The sequence below is a fragment of the Setaria viridis genome, chromosome 3 (genome assembly GCF_005286985.2).
Source record: "Setaria viridis chromosome 3, Setaria_viridis_v4.0, whole genome shotgun sequence".
Taxonomy (NCBI): domain Eukaryota; kingdom Viridiplantae; phylum Streptophyta; class Magnoliopsida; order Poales; family Poaceae; genus Setaria; species Setaria viridis.
In genome coordinates this window covers 37,876,434-37,893,658 of record NC_048265.2, presented here as the reverse complement: position 1 = coordinate 37,893,658, position 17,225 = coordinate 37,876,434, and the positions used below count along the sequence as shown (strand labels likewise).

At 45.4% G+C, this 17,225-nt stretch overlaps 1 protein-coding gene across 1 annotated transcript; it reads right to left on the bottom strand.

The window, feature by feature from the left end:
* Window positions 1-808: 808 nt before the first annotated feature.
* Window positions 809-4,546, bottom strand: LOC117849929 (uncharacterized). The gene is made up of 2 exons (XM_034731671.2): window positions 1,641-4,546; window positions 809-1,511 (listed from the first exon to the last, which is right to left on the bottom strand). The coding sequence occupies exons 1-2, from the start codon at window positions 4,405-4,407 to the stop codon at window positions 1,120-1,122; spliced, it is 3,159 nt and encodes a 1,052-aa protein (XP_034587562.1). The 5' UTR covers window positions 4,408-4,546; the 3' UTR covers window positions 809-1,119.
* Window positions 4,547-17,225: the final 12,679 nt, after the last annotated feature.

Genomic DNA, 17,225 nt, shown 5'->3' with positions numbered 1-17,225 from the left:
TGCGCAAGTGTAGCCTACCTCGTATCCCAACACGAGGTTTCCTCTTCGTCTGATGGTTTCTTCTTATCCTAGGAGAAGTACATTCATGATCTTCTCGCTTGAGCCTCTCTGACTGATGAGCGTACGGTTGACACCCCGATGGAGCTGAACCTCCAGCTTTGTGCTACTGATGGTGAGAGTTTGGCAGATCCAACCCGCTATCGCCATCTTGTTGGGAGTTTGGTCTATCTTGGTGTCACTCGTCCGGATATTTCTCATGCAGTACATATTCTCAGTCAGTTTGTTTCCGCCCACACACATATTCACTACAGTCATCTTCTTCGTGTTCTGTGCTACCTGCGTGTCACTAGCTCTCGCCGTCTTTTCTTTCCACGCTCCAGTTCCTTGCAGCTTCGTGCATACTCTGATGCTACATGGGCTAGTGATCCCTCTGATCTCCGGTCCATTTTTGCTTACTGTGTTTTCTTGGGTGGTTATCTCATTGCTTAGAAGACTAAGAAGCAAACCGCGGTTTTCCGTTCTAGTGCAGAGGCTGAGTTGCGTGCTATGGCGTTGTTGACAGCAGAGCTCTCCTGGTTACGGTGGCTACTTGAGGATTTTGGTGTTTCTTTGACTGGACCGACTCCTCTTCACTCTGATAGCACGGGAGCTATCAATATTGCTCGGGATCCGGTGAAGTATGAGCTTACCAAGCATATTGGTGTTGATGCCTTCTTTGTTCGGTCTCAGGTTCAGGATCAGGTGGTTGTTCTTCAGTATGTGCCTTCGGAACTCCAGGTCGCTGACTTCTTCATGAAGGCAAGACTCGTGCACAACATAATTACTTTCTCTCCAAACTCAGTGTTGTAGATCCACCATGAGTTTGAGGGGGGTGTTAGAGATATGTTTCCTTTGTGTATTTACCCCATTGTATAAGGGGTTCTGTGTATATGTACTACCACCTGTACTCTACTTATATGGATCTATTGGCCCCCTGGGAATATACGTTGATTATTCCTAACACAACCTAACACAACCCACCTCATATGTGGCCAGTTCCATTTTTTTCAAGAAAAACACTGTAGCTGTCCTGCCCTGCATACTGCTTCAATTGTCAATATCCCCTCCACCGAAAATTTGTCATGTTTCATTCATGCTGCAGGAAAGGAAATGTTCTTTCACTTCGACTACTTCACTATATACATCCTGTATGTTTGGCCGAGTTTTTGGTGCTTCTTCGGAGCATATTAGTCCGAGGTTCAGCAGTTGCAGAATACACTTCTGCACCTCTGTTATGTTGCCTTGTTCCTGTGATTGCGTATGACTGCTATGATCCATTCCAATCTCTTTGCTGAGAACAGGATCTAGGATCTTAGCAATTTGAGGCAGTGCTTCCTCAACATATTTGTGTAGGGTGAAACCATCATCAAACAATTCATCGGTAGGATGTTTTCCGGTGAGCATTTCCAGGAGAACAATACCATAGCTATATATGTCACCTTCAGTTGAGATTCTACTGCCCATGCCATACTCTGCATAGTAAGAAACCCGTTATAAACTAAATTTCAGTTGTGCCTCAATTAGCTAGCACATAAATATTAGTGTCAATATATAATGGAAAAAAGATGAATATATGTTGATGAATAGATGCATAAATTCACCTGGCGGTATGTATCCCACAGATCCTCTTGGTCCAATCAAGCTCGTCGAGTTCTGGTACCCTCCATAAGAAGAGAAATCAAGGACGAATCGTGCGAGCCCAAAGTCACCAACATGAGCAAGATGGTCATCATCAAAGAGAATATTGCTTGGTTTCAAATCACAGTGAACCATGGGAGGCACACACCAAATGTGAAGGTATTCTAAAACCGAAGCAACATCAACTGCTATACCGATCCTTGCACCTAAACTCAGACATCCATATCTGGGGGACTTAGTATGAAGGTGATCAGCAAGGGTGCCGTTTGACATGTATTCGAGCACCAGAGCTTTGAACTCATTACCTAAAGGATCGTACGTTGAGCATGCAGTGATCACTTTTACAATGTTGCGGTGACGGATGTTTCTTAAGGCTCTACACTCTGCAAGAAAGCTTTTTGATGCATCAGACTGACCGAGCTTGAATACTTTGATAGCAAACATCTGACCACCTTCCTCAGGTAATGAGCCTTTATAAACAACGCTAGACTGCCCTGAACCAATCAAGTTGGCAGAGGAAAATTCATTTGTCATTTTGCTTAAATTATAGTAAGATCGAATCTTCAGTTTCTTGGATGATTCATGCACCAGACGTGAATCCTTGCTTGTTCTCTTCTTTAAGAAAAGGACAAAGAGGAGAGAAATGGCACCGCAAGGTATTACAATAGCCAAAACGTGAACCTCGGTTCTAGTCTTCCTTTCAGAATGTTCATTTGCACAGAGTGGGAAGTCTAGCAAGTGTGTGGTTGTGCATAGACTTGGGTTTCCCTGAAGAAAAAGCCTGCATGTGGCATTAGCAAAAACTCCACCTGTAGGGATTGGACCATCAAGGTTGTTGAAAGATAAATTAAGGTACTCCAAGCTGTTAAATAGCTCAAAAAATTCTGGGATATCACCGGACAAGTCGTTTTGAGAAAAATCCACCTCTTCAATGCCTCTCAAGGTCGCAAGAGAAATCGGAATTTGTCCCTCAAGGAAGTTCCCTCCCAGGCGAAGCGACTGCAAGAGTTCGCATGAGCCGAGAGTGGATGGGATTTGGCCAGAGATGTTGTTGTTGGAGATGTTCAGGGATTTAAGATTGATAAAGCTGCCGACATCATCTGGAATGGAATCTGTGAGTTGGTTGTGTGACAAGTCCAGCCACCAGCTCAGCTGGTTCAGTTTACCAAATAACCCATCTGGTATGGGTCCAGACAAAATATTAGAAGAAAGGTTCAATGCCAACAAATTTTTGCATCCCGCTAATTCTGCTGGTATGCCTCCACTCAAGTTATTTTCTTGCAAATAAAGTTCACTTAATTGGCCAAGATTACCAAATGATGTTGGGATTTTTCCATAGAACCTGTTCTTCGACAGGTCCAGGGTATACAAATTGTGAAGGTTACCAATAGAAGCAGGTATAGGCCCAGTTATCTTATTATCGTCAAGATATAGCATGGAAAGGCTAACCAGATTACCGATACCTATTGGTATGGTACCTGTTATGTGGTTTGACCCAAGGACCAAGTACTCTAGACTTCTTGATAAGTCGGTTACTAAGCTTGGCAACTCTCCTTGTAAGTTGTTCCCATCCAAAATCAACATAGCCAGTTGTGTACAATTGGTCAACGAAGACAGGAACATCCAGTCCCCGGCTTCGAGCCAGCGGTTCTGGTACAGCACCAACCTGTGCAAATTGGGTAGGGATCCCAATGAAGGAATGACTCCACTGAAGGAGTTCTGAGCAAGGTGGATAATTTCAAGATTTGTTGCATTTGCTAGTGATTCAGGGATCTCTCCCTGAAAATTATTCTCAGATATTACTAGATTTTCAATATTCGGGAGTGTGTTGCCCATGTTAGAAGGTAAGGTTCCTACAAGACTGTTCCCTGCTATGCCCAGAAATGTTAACGACGACAGGTTATAGATGGAGTTTGGCACTGGACCAGACAGATTGTTGTATGTGAGGTCAAGCAGTTGTATGTTCGATAACCTCGCTAAACTTGCTGGGATACCTCCTGTCAACTGATTCTCCGCTGCAATTAACACAGCAAGAGAGGAGAGGTTCCCCAATGAGGAAGGTATCACACCGGATAAGCTATTTCTAGTCAGAGCCAGAAACTTTAAGCTGGTGTAGGAGGTTGTTAGCAAGGGTGGGATTGGTCCGGAGAGATTGTTCATGCGAAGATCAATCTTCTGGATCAGTGAGCTATTGACAAGGAAAGTAGGGATACCTCCATCAAGGTTGTTCTTCTTCAGGGCGATGATTCGGAGGCCAGAGCACGACGCAAGCTCAGCTGGGATCACGCCGCTGAGGGCGTTGAAGCTGAGGTTGACGTACCTGAGCCTGCCAAGGTTTCCCAGCTCTGGCGGCACCGGTCCGCTAAGCTCATTGACTGGAAGGTGGATATGTTTCAGATAGGTGAGATTGGAGATGCAAGCCGGGATCTTGCCAGTGAGGCCTTCTTCCTCGAGGCGCAAGGCTACAACCCGGGGAGTCGGTCCGTTTCGCCAACTGCACCAGACACCATGCCAGCGGCAGAAGTCTAGTGAACTATTGCTCCATGTGGTCAAGGCACTGGCTGGCTTGAAGGTTAACAGGTGGGATTTGATGCAGAGAAGGGCCTTTCGATCTGCAGTATAGGTGGTCTGGTTCACGGTTGGCGCAGCTGCAGCTTTCCACGCACCAGAGAGGAGGATTAAGAAGGCCATGTGTGAGGAGAATATGACGCACATAGCATGTGGAGACATGGTCGAAATGGAAGGCAGCTTATCAAAATAGTGTGTGCTGAGGAGTTATGTTTGTCTTAATTTCGTAGGTGTTGGCGTTTATATAGTTGTATTCGACCACCCCTTTGGCTTCCTCCTTCTCTACCACTCCTTTGTAGGAGATGAAAGGGAATTAGAAAAATTTATATAGTCATAACCATTAAATCCACGGATAAAGTTTAGTGTGTGGAGCCGACACCCCACCAACAAGACCAATGACCATATTCTTGGTTTCCCATCCGTCTCAGAAAGGGTTGTTAATATAGCCCCATATCGCATACAGTGAAGTCAACGTCTACTTTGAGTGGATCTTAAATAAAACATAGTGTACAATAATGAAAGATGAACGGTCAAATTAGAGACCTTTACGACCAAAGCAACAAAAATAGAGGGACCATTACGACATCTGTGCCCAACATATTTCGAAAATGCAGCGGTTTTGTTCTACCCATCTGTAAATATTGCACGAAGGTTATTTCGCCTCCCTATATACATAGGGGCACTGTAACTAAAACGGCATATGATTTTAGGTAATTGATTACTTCTTGTGAATGCTATTTCATTTCTTGTTGTTTATAGTTATTTTTCCTCTTAATAAAAAACTAGACCTGGAGAAAGATCACACCCATGACTTTGATTTAAGGAGAATGTAAGAGCATCTCCAGCAGTCCCCAATAAATATTTCTCAATAACTAATTAATAAGATATCTCAATATCATTTTTACAATTATTGGGAGAATTGCTTTTGCAGTCTCCCAATAATCTCATCCCAACCCAACTACTTTATTGGGAGAGACACAACTTCTCCTTTATTTAGGAAGAGTTATGATGAATTACTGGATTATCCCAATAATTATTGGGAAAAAGGAAAGGTACACGGAGACTACTAGAGCACTATTTTATTATTAACTCTCCCAATATGGTAGTTGTATTCGGGAAAGGGAGATCGGAGATGCTCTAACCATAGGTCTAGAAAAGGTTCGAGAGGCTGGTGTTCCTGTGTCCGCAGCTGAAGGTAGTTTGCACAGTGAGAGATCTTTTATAATACACGGACCGCCGAGTTCGAACCCTGTTTCCTTGTTTTGATATTTTCCTTTTGCACTGGGTTTGTTTCTGGCTTCGCCTGTCGTTAGACTTAGAATTCCCCTGGTTTATTTCATTAGCTGCTTATTATTGAGGTGCTTGTTGAACACAAAACTCCACAGCAAATATGTCTGCTTATAATAAGAACGCATGCAACATGCAAATCGAAGTGATACAGATCAAACTAAGTGGGTTTAGAATCTAATTCCCAACTAATTATGCCCTCATCTAAAATTTAGTTGGCTAAATTTAGCCACTTTGAATCCAAATAGAACCTAGCTAAACTTTAGCTGCAACTAAAGAACCTAGCTAAACCAACTAAAACTGGTAAAAGACCGTAGTACCCCTCCACCCCTCCACCCACCCACCCACCTGCCTCGGTTAGTCCCCACCAGGTCACTCGCGTGGCTCCAGTCGTCGACGTCTACCGCTGCGATCCCCCCCACCTCTCTTTCTCCGGTCGGCCACCAACACCCTCCCGTCCTCGCCGCCGCCGTACACCCTAGCAGGGCCTACCACGCCAGCCCCCGACGTCGGCGCCTCCCACGTCCTGCTAGTCCTCAACGTCGGCGCTTCCCGCATCCCGCACCTGGCCCCTGTCATGCCGCCGCAACCCCTGTTGCCTCTCGCATCTCGCCACGCCGTCGCCCAGCGGGGGAGGAGCCCCCACACCGAGGCCGCGGCTCCCTCACCGAGGGAGGAAGGGCCGTCGCGAGCACCCTCGACAGGGGATCCCGCGGCCACGTGCGCCCTTGTTTGGGAGAGGAAGGGCCACCGCCACCCCTGCTGCCGCCTGGCAGGGGAGGGGCCACTGCACCGAGGTTGCAGTTCCGTCGCTGGGGGGAGGAAGGGCCGCCGTAGGCACCCCTGACGGGGAGCCCGCTGCCGCGCGCCCCTTTGTAGGGGAGCTCGCTGCCACGCACCATTGTCGGGGAGCTGACGCCACAGTACTAGAAATATGAGCATTCATCCTTGACATTAGTAACGAATAGCTTTTCGTCCGGTATTAACCCGCGAAATTAGTACCGGGTAGAAATCTTCGATCCTCAGAGGCCTTTTAGTACCGAGCAATAACACCGACCGGTCAATAACACCAGTACCCCATGAAGTACCATTTAGTACCGGTCAATAACAGGTTGGTGTTATTAACCGGTACTAAATAGTGACATTTAGAAGCATTTAGTACCGGTCGGTGTTACTGACCGGTACTAAAGGCCTCTCCACGGGTTACTTCAAAAGGAAAGCTTATCTAACTCAATCACATGTGCTGTGTAGGTGAGATAGTAAGGAAAGTTCACGCGAGGCTTGAGATCGTGGGTTCGAATCCCACAGACCTACTGGCTGGCGTGGTATTTAGTACTGAACAAGCGGTGTCAGGAAGATAAGGATTGAGAAGAGGGATGAGGGGTAGGAAAGACAAATATCTTATTTAGCTGGTGTATCCAAATACTTCTGGCTAAAATTTAGCTAGGTGATTTTTAGCCGGCTAAAAAGAAACGCTAATTTAGCCATCTAAAATAGATGGGTGGATCCTATTACAAACTTAGTCACATATTTCATAAATAAAAAACCTGCCTATACAGAAAAAGTGAATGGTAGCAGAAGTGGGGAATCCACCTTCGTGTGGGGCATCTTGACAACGTGCTCCATGATATTGTAGACAAGGAATTCGGAATAAAAAAAGCACACGCAGCGAAAACTTTCGGCTGCATGTTTGGCGAGAAATCTCTATCTGTCGGGTTCTTCTATTCCCGGGGAAGCTTTGCCCATCGTACATCTACAAAACACGCCTGGCTACAAAACATTGCAGAAGACACGTCTGCTACATGAGACCATTGAGTGAACTCGAGTCGGTCTCTCGGACGTGAACACGAGTCGTGATGCACGCGCCAGTCGCCGTTTTCCGACGCGTTTTCTGGTTTTGTCACCGTATCAGGCCATCATTGTAGTCGGCGGCATCGTGTGAATGGAGGAAGTGGCATGGAAGGAATTTTTTGCTTCTGTGTACGATGCTCTCTCTCCACTGTTGTGACCTGAGTCAGTCTACCATTCATATATTGGCCGAAGACTACTTGAACGTGGGTCAATCTGTCACGTACATCACATGGGAACAGTGCTTATATAAATAGGTGCCTGGTGTTACACCTTAACTCACAAAACATTCCCAACACATAGTGTAAGGGGCTGTTTGACAATAGGGTGTTAAAATTTAATACCCATCGTATCGGATGTTTGGATGATAATTAGAAGTATTAAATATAGGCTAATTATAAAACTAATTGCACAGATGAAGTGTAATTCGTGAGACGAATCTATTAAGCCTAATTAGTCCATGATTTGACAATGTGGTGCTACGGTAACCATTTGCTAATGATGGATTAATTACGCTTAATAGATTCGTCTCGCGAATTAGCACAGGGTTCTGCAATTAGTTTTATAATTAGCTCATGTTTAGTTCTCCTAATTAGCATCTGAACATCTGATGTAATACTGTTAAAGTTTAGCACCACCTAAGAGGACGGTGTTCTCCGCACACAGAAGCACCCAGATGCATCATCTGCTCCAACTTGCTGCCATCGTAATCGCGTTGTTGATGTTATTTTGTCTTCAACTGTCGTTCGACGGTGGAACAGGCCCTTCGGCATGTGCATATACTAAAAAATTCCCTAGATATTCTGCTTGAAAATTTGGTGAACTGTCAAACAAACTCCACATATAACTCTGTTAAATCCTTTTATAAACAATCGGGCTCTCTACATAACATCTGTTTACCCAAAAAGAAACGCTAAACAACTCTATGCGCTGTCTATCCTACTCACAAATGGCACAAGGACAATGTTGAAGGTTGTGTATGCATAAGTTACAACGTGAGCGTGCGTACAAGGAGCATTTTGCATTATCTGTATTGCATTTTCCGAAAAAAAAGAGATGCCTTGCGCAGAACTCAGTTTTTGTAGTTACGAAGTTCATGCATTTTATTGGCCGTGGACCACACTACACTAACACCATCTACATCCACTGTTGCGAAGATCTGAAATTTGGGTGCCTTTGGGTTTTGGTAAGGTGTGCCACGATGCATGGTTCTCCCTTTTGTACACAAATATTAGAGTATATTGGGATATATCACTAGATATGCTACATTAGAATTGTCTATATAATCCTGACTTGACATGTCTCTATGGGAGGCTACTTGCTTCTAAGCTATGTACTTGAATATAATCTGCCCACGAGGCTCAGTAGTACAGTCGAACCAATTACACCAATTCTTCTCATATGTACAACAAATATTATTTGTTTTTGGGGGTGTTAACCGGAGCAGGACCACATTTTAACAAGTATAACACCTCCTTAAGGTGTTAAAGTTTTTGGAGGTGTTAAAGTTTAACACCCTAGTTTTAACACTTTTTAAAACTTTGAGATCCAAACAGATATGTTAAAATTTGGGTGTTAAACTTTATCACCTCCAAAAACTTTAACACCTCAAGGGGTGTTATACTTGTTAAAATGTGGTCCTGCTCCGGTTATTCCCTGGGTACCCCTCCGTCTCTCTCCTCCCGCATCGCCTCCAACCCCACCGCCAGTTCTCGTGCCGCACCGCATCGTCCCCCCTCTCGCCTCCAGCGGCACCCCATCTGCCGCGCAGATCCTCCCCGCCAACCGCCGCCTTCCGCTCCGCCCTCACCCCATCCGCCGCCCGTAGATCCTCCCCGCCAGCCGCTGCCTTCCGCTTCGCCGCCCCCCCATCCACCACCCGCAAATCTTCCCCGTCATCTGCCGCCTTCCCCTTCGTCCTACAGCCATCTCTAGCCGCTGCCGCATTCCCCTTCCTCCCCTCTGGCTCCAATCCCCATCCACAACTCCTCCTCTCTGGCCGTGCAACGACTCCTCCCCACGCCGCTCCAGATCCCATGGATCCACGCCTTCCGCAGTCAAGCAGCTTTCCTCCACCGGCTTCCATGGAGGGCCACGACGACGATGGCCTTCAAGACTTGTTCTCTCAGGCCGATTGTTCTAGGGTTCCTCACCAAGGTCTCCAAGCTCTGGATCTAAACTATGAGGCCGAAGACTTCCCCGACTTCCCCAACATGGACTCGTACGCGGAGATGCTTCGCGGGGAACCAACATTCCTTGGCCGAGGAAGCCGTACACTAGGCTTGCGCGTGTCGCGCAGCGGAGGAAGAGTTGGAGGCGGCGGCGGAAGAGTCCCTGTCGGCGGCTGCAAGAGTGCCAGCGCAAACAAAGGAGGTGTCGGCGGTAGTAAGAACACCGGCGCAAGTAGAGGAGCTGGCGGCGGCAGCAAGAACACCAGCGCAAACAAAGGCCGTGCAACAAGGTCCCTGTTCGTTGGTGAGCGCCTTGACGGTGCTGCCGCCAGCGATGGACGAGGTCGCGGAAGAGGTGCCGGTGCTCGTGGTAAAGGCCTTGCAGAAGAGTCATCTCATTTTGGTGGAGATTAGTGGTATGATGTTGATGAAGACAACTCCAATGCACAAAATGTGGAATGCATATTCCCAGGCTCGAAGGTATTTTCTGCAACTCATCTTGTTCACTGTGAATGAATGGTCCAATGCTTCATATGCTTATGTACAATGTGAATTGAATTGTGTGTGTGCTCCTTCTTACTTCCCTAATTCCTATATTGTATGCTCCTTCTTGCTTCCCTAATCGCCATGCTCAGCTACTGTATCCGCCACTGCTGATCCATGTGTGCTCCTTTCTTGAGGCCCAATACCCATGCTGATAGCACAATCAAATGGTTATTCAGTGTGGGGGCAAAGCAAACAAGGCAGGCTTTAAATCAAAGGAACTGTTACCCAAGACGCCAAGGTCAAGATTCTCATACAGATTGTGTCTTGTAGTGGATTGGTGCCTTTCTCTATTATTCACCTCACTCCAAATCCCTCCTGTTCAGGCCTTGCCCTACCAAACATAGTGTATTGTATTTGTTTCTTCCATAACTATTCATAGTATCTTTGTTCTAAATGGTTGGGACATTTGTGCTAATTTAGCTATCAAACAAGAGGGAAAAGGTCCATGTCTAACATCGCGCATCCAAACAAGTCCTTAGTGTGTGAATTGAATTAGTGTGTGTACAATGTGAATTGAACTAGATTACTGGACTAGATTACTGGATTGTGTGCGCTTCGCTGAACTAGATTACTGGACTAGATTACTGGATTGTGTGCAATGCTTCACTGAACTAGATTACTGGATTGAACTAGATTACTATGCTTATGTACAATGTGAATTGAATTACTATATCTGTTGAATTTGTGTGTGATTCGATTGTATGTTTGTGCTATGAATTAGATTAAAACTGACAAGGCACAATGGACTGAATCAAGTACCCATGTCTTGTGTGAATTATGGGTTGAGCAAATTAGAGCCGGCAATTGCCACAAAGGGACCATGTCAGGAAGGGGTTTCAAGATAGTTGTTGACAAATTCTCTAAGGTCACTGGTTTGAAACATGACAAGATGTAGTTCAGAAATAGAATTAATCAACTAAAAACTCTCTATGGGTTCTGGAGAAAACTTCAAAAACAAAGTGGCCTAGGAAGGAAAGCAGAGAGCACTGTAGCATCACCTGATTGGTGGTGGAAAAAGAACACAAAGGTAAGGGACAGTCTGTACAGTATCATGCAGTCCCTTTGTTTGAATTGTTGTATAACCTGAAAATGTATTTGCAGGGAAAGTATAGGGAATGCAAAAAATTGCAGCATGGTACTCCTGCATATATGGATCATCTAGAGGAAATGTTTCATGATGTTTTAGTGGATGGGTCTACTTCTTTCCTGGTTGGATTTGATGGTGAAGAAGAGGACCAAGAACAGGAAGCAGATGATGAAGATGGTCAGGAGGAAGATCAAGAAGGTCCTAATGGGGTTTTTAATGATTTTGAGGATAGCCCAGTCAGCAATAACAGCAAGAAGAGAGGCAGTAGCACAAGTACACAGTCCACTGGAACAAGTCCTACCAAGAAATACAAAAGCCCAATGATGTTAGCCATGAACAACTTGATTGACAAACTGAGTGCCTCTGAGGATAGTAATGACCATCTTTTCAAGAATGTGGGTGCTAGTTTAGAGGCCAGAATCAATGAAAAAAGAATGAAGCTAAGACCTATGCGAGAGATGGCTCAATCTGTAAAGAAGGCACAGGAACTAGCTTTAGAATGTAGAGCAACACCTGATACTGTGGAGTTTTATGGAAGCAGGCACTTGTTTAAAGATCCATATGAGAGAGAATTTTTTTGTAACATTCCAACTCCGGAAGGAAGGTTTCTTCACTTGAGAAGATTTTGCAAGGAGAACAACATTGTCGAGTTTGCAACATCTACTAACCCCAAGTAGAATTAGAGGCCATCTCTTTAGTATGCATTGTGACTTATTGGTGTGCTAGCTGTATGAACAATTTGTATGCATGAACTATTTGTGTTACTGTTGTGGCTCTTATGACTGTTATGGCTCTTATGAACAATTTGTATGCATGAACTACCTGTGGTTGTTATGGCTGTTTCAATACTTGTGGTTCCTGACATTTTCAAGTGATTGTGTTATAGGATAATGATTCTGATGGAAGTGATTCTGATGAGGACTTGTCAAAGGAGTTTCAAATATTCATGGAAATGAGGTAACATTGTCGTAAAAGGACTAGAGACATCTTACAGGCTGCAATCATGATTGGTACGTACTATGAAAAATACATGGACAAAGCACCAAGGAGGGTATCCACTGTACCTAGCATAGATTGGGTTCACAAAACATTGAGTAATACAACCTCATGCTATAACATGTTTAGGATGTCAAACTTATTGTTTCATCAGTTACATGACTTGTTGGTAGACACGTATGGTCAGAGCCCAACTAGAGGAATGTCAACTATGGAAGCTTTAGGAATGTTTCTTTGGATCATTGGTGCACCCCAGTCACTTCGACAAGTTGAGGATCAGTTTGTCAGGTCCTTAGAGACTATCAGTCGTACTTTTGATAATGTTTTATCTAGTGTGCTGAAACTAGTAGTAGATATCATTAAACCAAAGGATCCAGAATTCAAGACCATCCACCAAAGATTGAGGAATCCACGATTTTCTCCATACTTCGATAATTGTATAGGAGCTATAGATGGGACGCATGTTCCAGTTGTGGTGCCAAATGATAAGGTAGTCCAGGACATAGGAAGGCATGGATATCCGTCATAGAATGTGTTGGCTGTTTGTGACTTCGATATGAGGTTCACATTTGTAGTCAGTGGATGGCCAGGATCGGTTCATGATATGAGAGTCTTCAGTGATGCCTTAACCAAATATGAGGATAGGTTTCCCCATCCTCCTGCAGGTACACCTCTTTGTATACTTGTAATGTCTTATTTTATACAAGTTTGGTGTCAACTTTGTTAACATCATGAATTTGTCTTCTGTTTTAGGAAAATTTTACCTAGTTGACTCGGGATATCCTAACCGTACTGGTTACCTCGCACCATACAAGGGTACAAAGTATCATCTTCGAGAGTTTAGAAGTGGCCCAATGCCAAAAGGTATGAAAGAGACATTTAATTACGCGCATTCGTCCCTTAGGAATGTTATCGAGAGGTCCTTTGGAGTGTTGAAGATGAAGTGGAGGATTTTATTGGGTATACCTAGTTTTCCAATGCACAAACAGAGCAAAATAATAGTAGCACGCATGGCGCTACACAATTTCATTCGAGAGAATGATATGGCCGATACGGCCTTTAGTATGTACGATACGGATGAAAATTTTGTTCCTATGAACGAAGAATCAAACTGTGAAGGACAAGCAACGAATACCGAAGGAGGGGAAGAAGACTGTAATATGAATACATTTCGTGATGAATTAGCTAGAGGGTTGTATAATAAATCGTAGGTTATTTATATTGTTGTGTTGTAATGACAAGGCAATATCTGTGTTGTACTGTGTGTTTTGGACAATGCGAATAATTTTGGCTGTTTTTCTCCTTTACTTCTTTCATTTGGCCGAATGAAGAAAAAAAACAATGTGCAGCAGCACAGCAGCGTCAAATACTTGGCAATGTGCAGCAGATACTTGGCGGGAAGTAGCAGCAGCAACGGCAAGGACAGGGGTATTTGGCTGCAATTAATAGGAAGAAATGAGGGGCAATAGTGACAATTCCATCCTTTAGTGTTAAACTTTAACAGTACATCCAAACACCCCAATGTGTTAAAGTTTAACACCCTGTTAAACTTTAACAGCCTCAATCCAAACAGGCCCTAACTCTTCTAGTATGGTAGTTGTATTCGGGAAAGGGAGACTGGAGATGCTCTAAACCATCGTTAGGTCTAGAAAAGGTTACAGAGGATGGTGTTCCCTATGTCCGCAGCTGAAGGTAGTTTGCACAGTGAGAGATCTTTTATAATACACGGACCGCCGAGTTCGAACCTTGTTTCCTTGTTTTGATATTTTCCTTTTGCACTGGGTTTGTTTCTGGCTTCGCCTGTCGTTAGACTTAGAATCCCCCTTGTTTAGTTCATTAGCTGCTTATTATTAAGGTACTTGTTGAACACAAAACTCCACAGCAACTATGTCTGCTTATAATAGGAACGCATGCAGCATGCAAATCGAAGTGATACAGATCAAACTAAGTGGGTTTAGAATCTAATTCCCAACTACTTGGGCCCTCATCTAAAATTTAGTTGGCTAAATTTAGCCATTTTGGATCAAATAGAACCCAGCTAAACTTTAGCTGCAGCTAAAGATCTTTAGCTGGTTGAACCCATCTAAACCAACTAAAACTGGTAAAAGACCATAGTACCCCTCCACCCACCTGCCTCGGTTAGTCCCCACCAAGTCACCCGCGTGGCTCCAGTCGCCGACGTTTGCTGTGTGATCCCCCCTCTCTTTCTCCCGTCGGCCACCAACATCCTCCCATCCGCGCCGCCACCATACACCCTAGTATGGCCTACCTCGCCAGTCCCCGATGTCGGCGCTCCCACATCCTGGTGGCTCCTGACGTCGGCGCTTCCCGCGTCCCGCACCTGGCCCCTGTCACGCCGCCGCGACAGGGAGCAACCCCTATCGCCTCCCGCGTCCCGCTGCGTCGTCGCCCGATGGGGGAGGAGCCCCCACACCGAGGCCACGGCTCCCTCGCAGAGGGAGGCAAGGCCATCGCGAGCACCCTCGACAGGGGATTCCACGGCCGCGCACGCCCTTGTCGGGGAGAGGAAGGGCCACCGCCACCCCCGCCGCCGCTCGGCGGGGGAGGGGCCACTGCATTGAGGCCGCGGTTCCCTCGCTGGGGGGAGGAAGGGCCGCCGCAGGCACCCCCTGACGGGGAGCCCACGGCCGCTCGCCCCTTCGTGGGGGAGCTCGCCACCACGCACCATCGTCGGGGAGCTGACGCCACACTACTAGAAATATGAGCATTCATCCTTGACATTAGTAACGGACAGCTTTTCGTCCGGTACTAAAGCGTGAAATTAGTACCGGGTAGAAATTTTCGATCCTCGGAGGCCTTTTAATACCGGCAATAACACCGATCGGTACTAAATGTCTACTAAATGGTGACATTTAGTACCGGTCGGTATTATTACCCGCTACTAAAAGGCCTCGACCATTTAGTACCAGGCAATAATACCAGTACCCTGTGGAGTACAATTTAGTACCGGTCAATAACACCGACCGGTACTAAATGTCTAGTACCGGTCGGTGTTATTGACCGGTACTAAAAAGCCTCTCCACACGTTTCTTCAAAAGGAAATCATATCTAACTCAATCACATGTGCTGTGTAGGTGAGATGGTAAGGAAGGTTCACGCGAGGCTTGAGGTTGTGGATTTGAATCCCACAGACTGCACACGCGCATATTACGCGTGAAATTCACGTGTGCGGGGACCTCTGGCTATTCACCAAATTTTTTTCTTATTTTTTAAACGCAAAGCTGTTTAGTACCGTCATGGCGCATTTAGTACTGAGCATTTTTGCCGGTACTAAATAGCGTGGTATTCAGTACCGAACAAGCGGTATCGGTCAGTCGTCCGGTACTAAAGGGGGTTACTAACCGGTATTAAATGTCACTTCCCCAGTAGTGCCACGAAGATAAGGATTGAGGAGAGGGAAGAGGGATGAGGGGTAGGAAAGAAAAATATCTTATTTTGCTGGTGTATCCAAACACCTCTAGTTAAAATTTAGCTAGGTGATTTTTAGCTGACTAAAAAGAAACACTAAATTTTAGCCAGCTAAAGATTTCATATATAAAAAACCTGCCTCTACAGAAAAATGGCAGCAGGAGTGGGGAATCCACATTCGTGTGGGGCATCTTGACAACGTGCTCCATAATATTGTAGACAAGGAATTCGGAATAAAAAAAGCACACGCAGCGAAAACTTTCGGCTGCATGTTTGGCGAGAAATCTCTATCTGTCGGGTTCTTCTATTCCCGGGGAAGCTTTGCCCATCGTACATCTACAAAACACGCCTGGCTACAAAACATTGCAGAAGACACATGTGCTACATGAGACCATTGAGTGAACTCGAGTCGGTCTCTCGGACGTGGACACGAGTCGTCATGCACGTGCCAGTCGCCATTTTCCGACGCGTTTTCTGGTTTTGTCACCGTATCAGGCCATCATTGTAGTCGGCGGCATCGTGTGAATGGAGGAAGTGGCATGGAAGGAATTTTTTGTTTCTGTGTACGATGCTCTTGCTGCTAGAAAACTCGGTATTAGTACCAGTTCGCAGGGTGGATATCTCCTGAAAATGTATCCGGGATTAATTCGTCGAGATAAAAGGAGGATTTTTTATCACGGGTCCCAAAACCGGGATATAAGATCCCCTTTTAGTCCCGGTTGGTATTAACAAGCGGGAGAAAACGGTCGCCACGCCAGGGGCTGCCTCCCGCCCCTTTTATCCCAGTTGGTAATACCAACCGGGACTATGGTTTTGCAAAAAAATTTGCAAAAATATGCGTACGTCTCAAGTCACGTGATTTAGCTTCCTTGCCATCCCACCTACAAACCACATCTATCTATATAGGGGATGCTATCTTTTTATATTAACTCATGGAGGACCCTTTAATCTAGGTTGGTAACACCAACCGGGATTAAAGAACTCATTTAATCCCGGTTGGTAATACCAACCAGGATAAAAAGGTTCGAGGGATTTAGTCCTTTCCCAGCCACACATAGGGGACCCTTTTTATCCCGGTTGGAAACACCAATCGGGATAAAAAGGGTCCGAGGGCTTTATTCTTTTTTCAGCCACCTGTGGGGGACCCTTTTATCCCGGTTAGAGTTTCCAACCGGGACTAAAGGACCTCCTTTTATCCCGGTTGGTATTACCAACCGGGACTAAAGGGTGACCTTTTAGTCCCGGTTGATCTTACCAACCGGGACTAAAGGGTCTCCGTGTGTGCCTGAATTTTTCAACCGGGACTAAAGGACCTCCACGGGTGGCTGATTTTTGAACTGGGACTAAAAGGTCCCCTTTAGTCCCGATTGCAAATACCACCCGGGAGTAAAGTGTAGGGCACCCTCTTTTCTCCTGGACCGAAATTAAACCGAGACTAAAGGGGGTGCTATCTAAAGTCAGTTCTCTAGTAGCGTCTCTCTCCATTGTTATGACCTGAGTCAGTCTACCATTTCATATATTGGCCGAAGACTACTTGAACGTGGGTCAATCTGTCACGTACATCACATGGTAACAATGCTTATATAAATAGGTGCCTGGTGTTACACCTTAACTTA

Excerpts from the sequence above, each read along its gene's own strand:
- LOC117849929 (XM_034731671.2), bottom strand. The coding sequence starts at position 4,407 with ATGTCTCCACATGCTATGTGCGTCATATTCTCCTCACACATGGCCTTC. Across the intron at positions 1,512-1,640 it reads TGTGGGATACATACCGCCAG|AGTATGGCATGGGCAGTAGA; the intron begins GTGAATTTATGC and ends CTTACTATGCAG.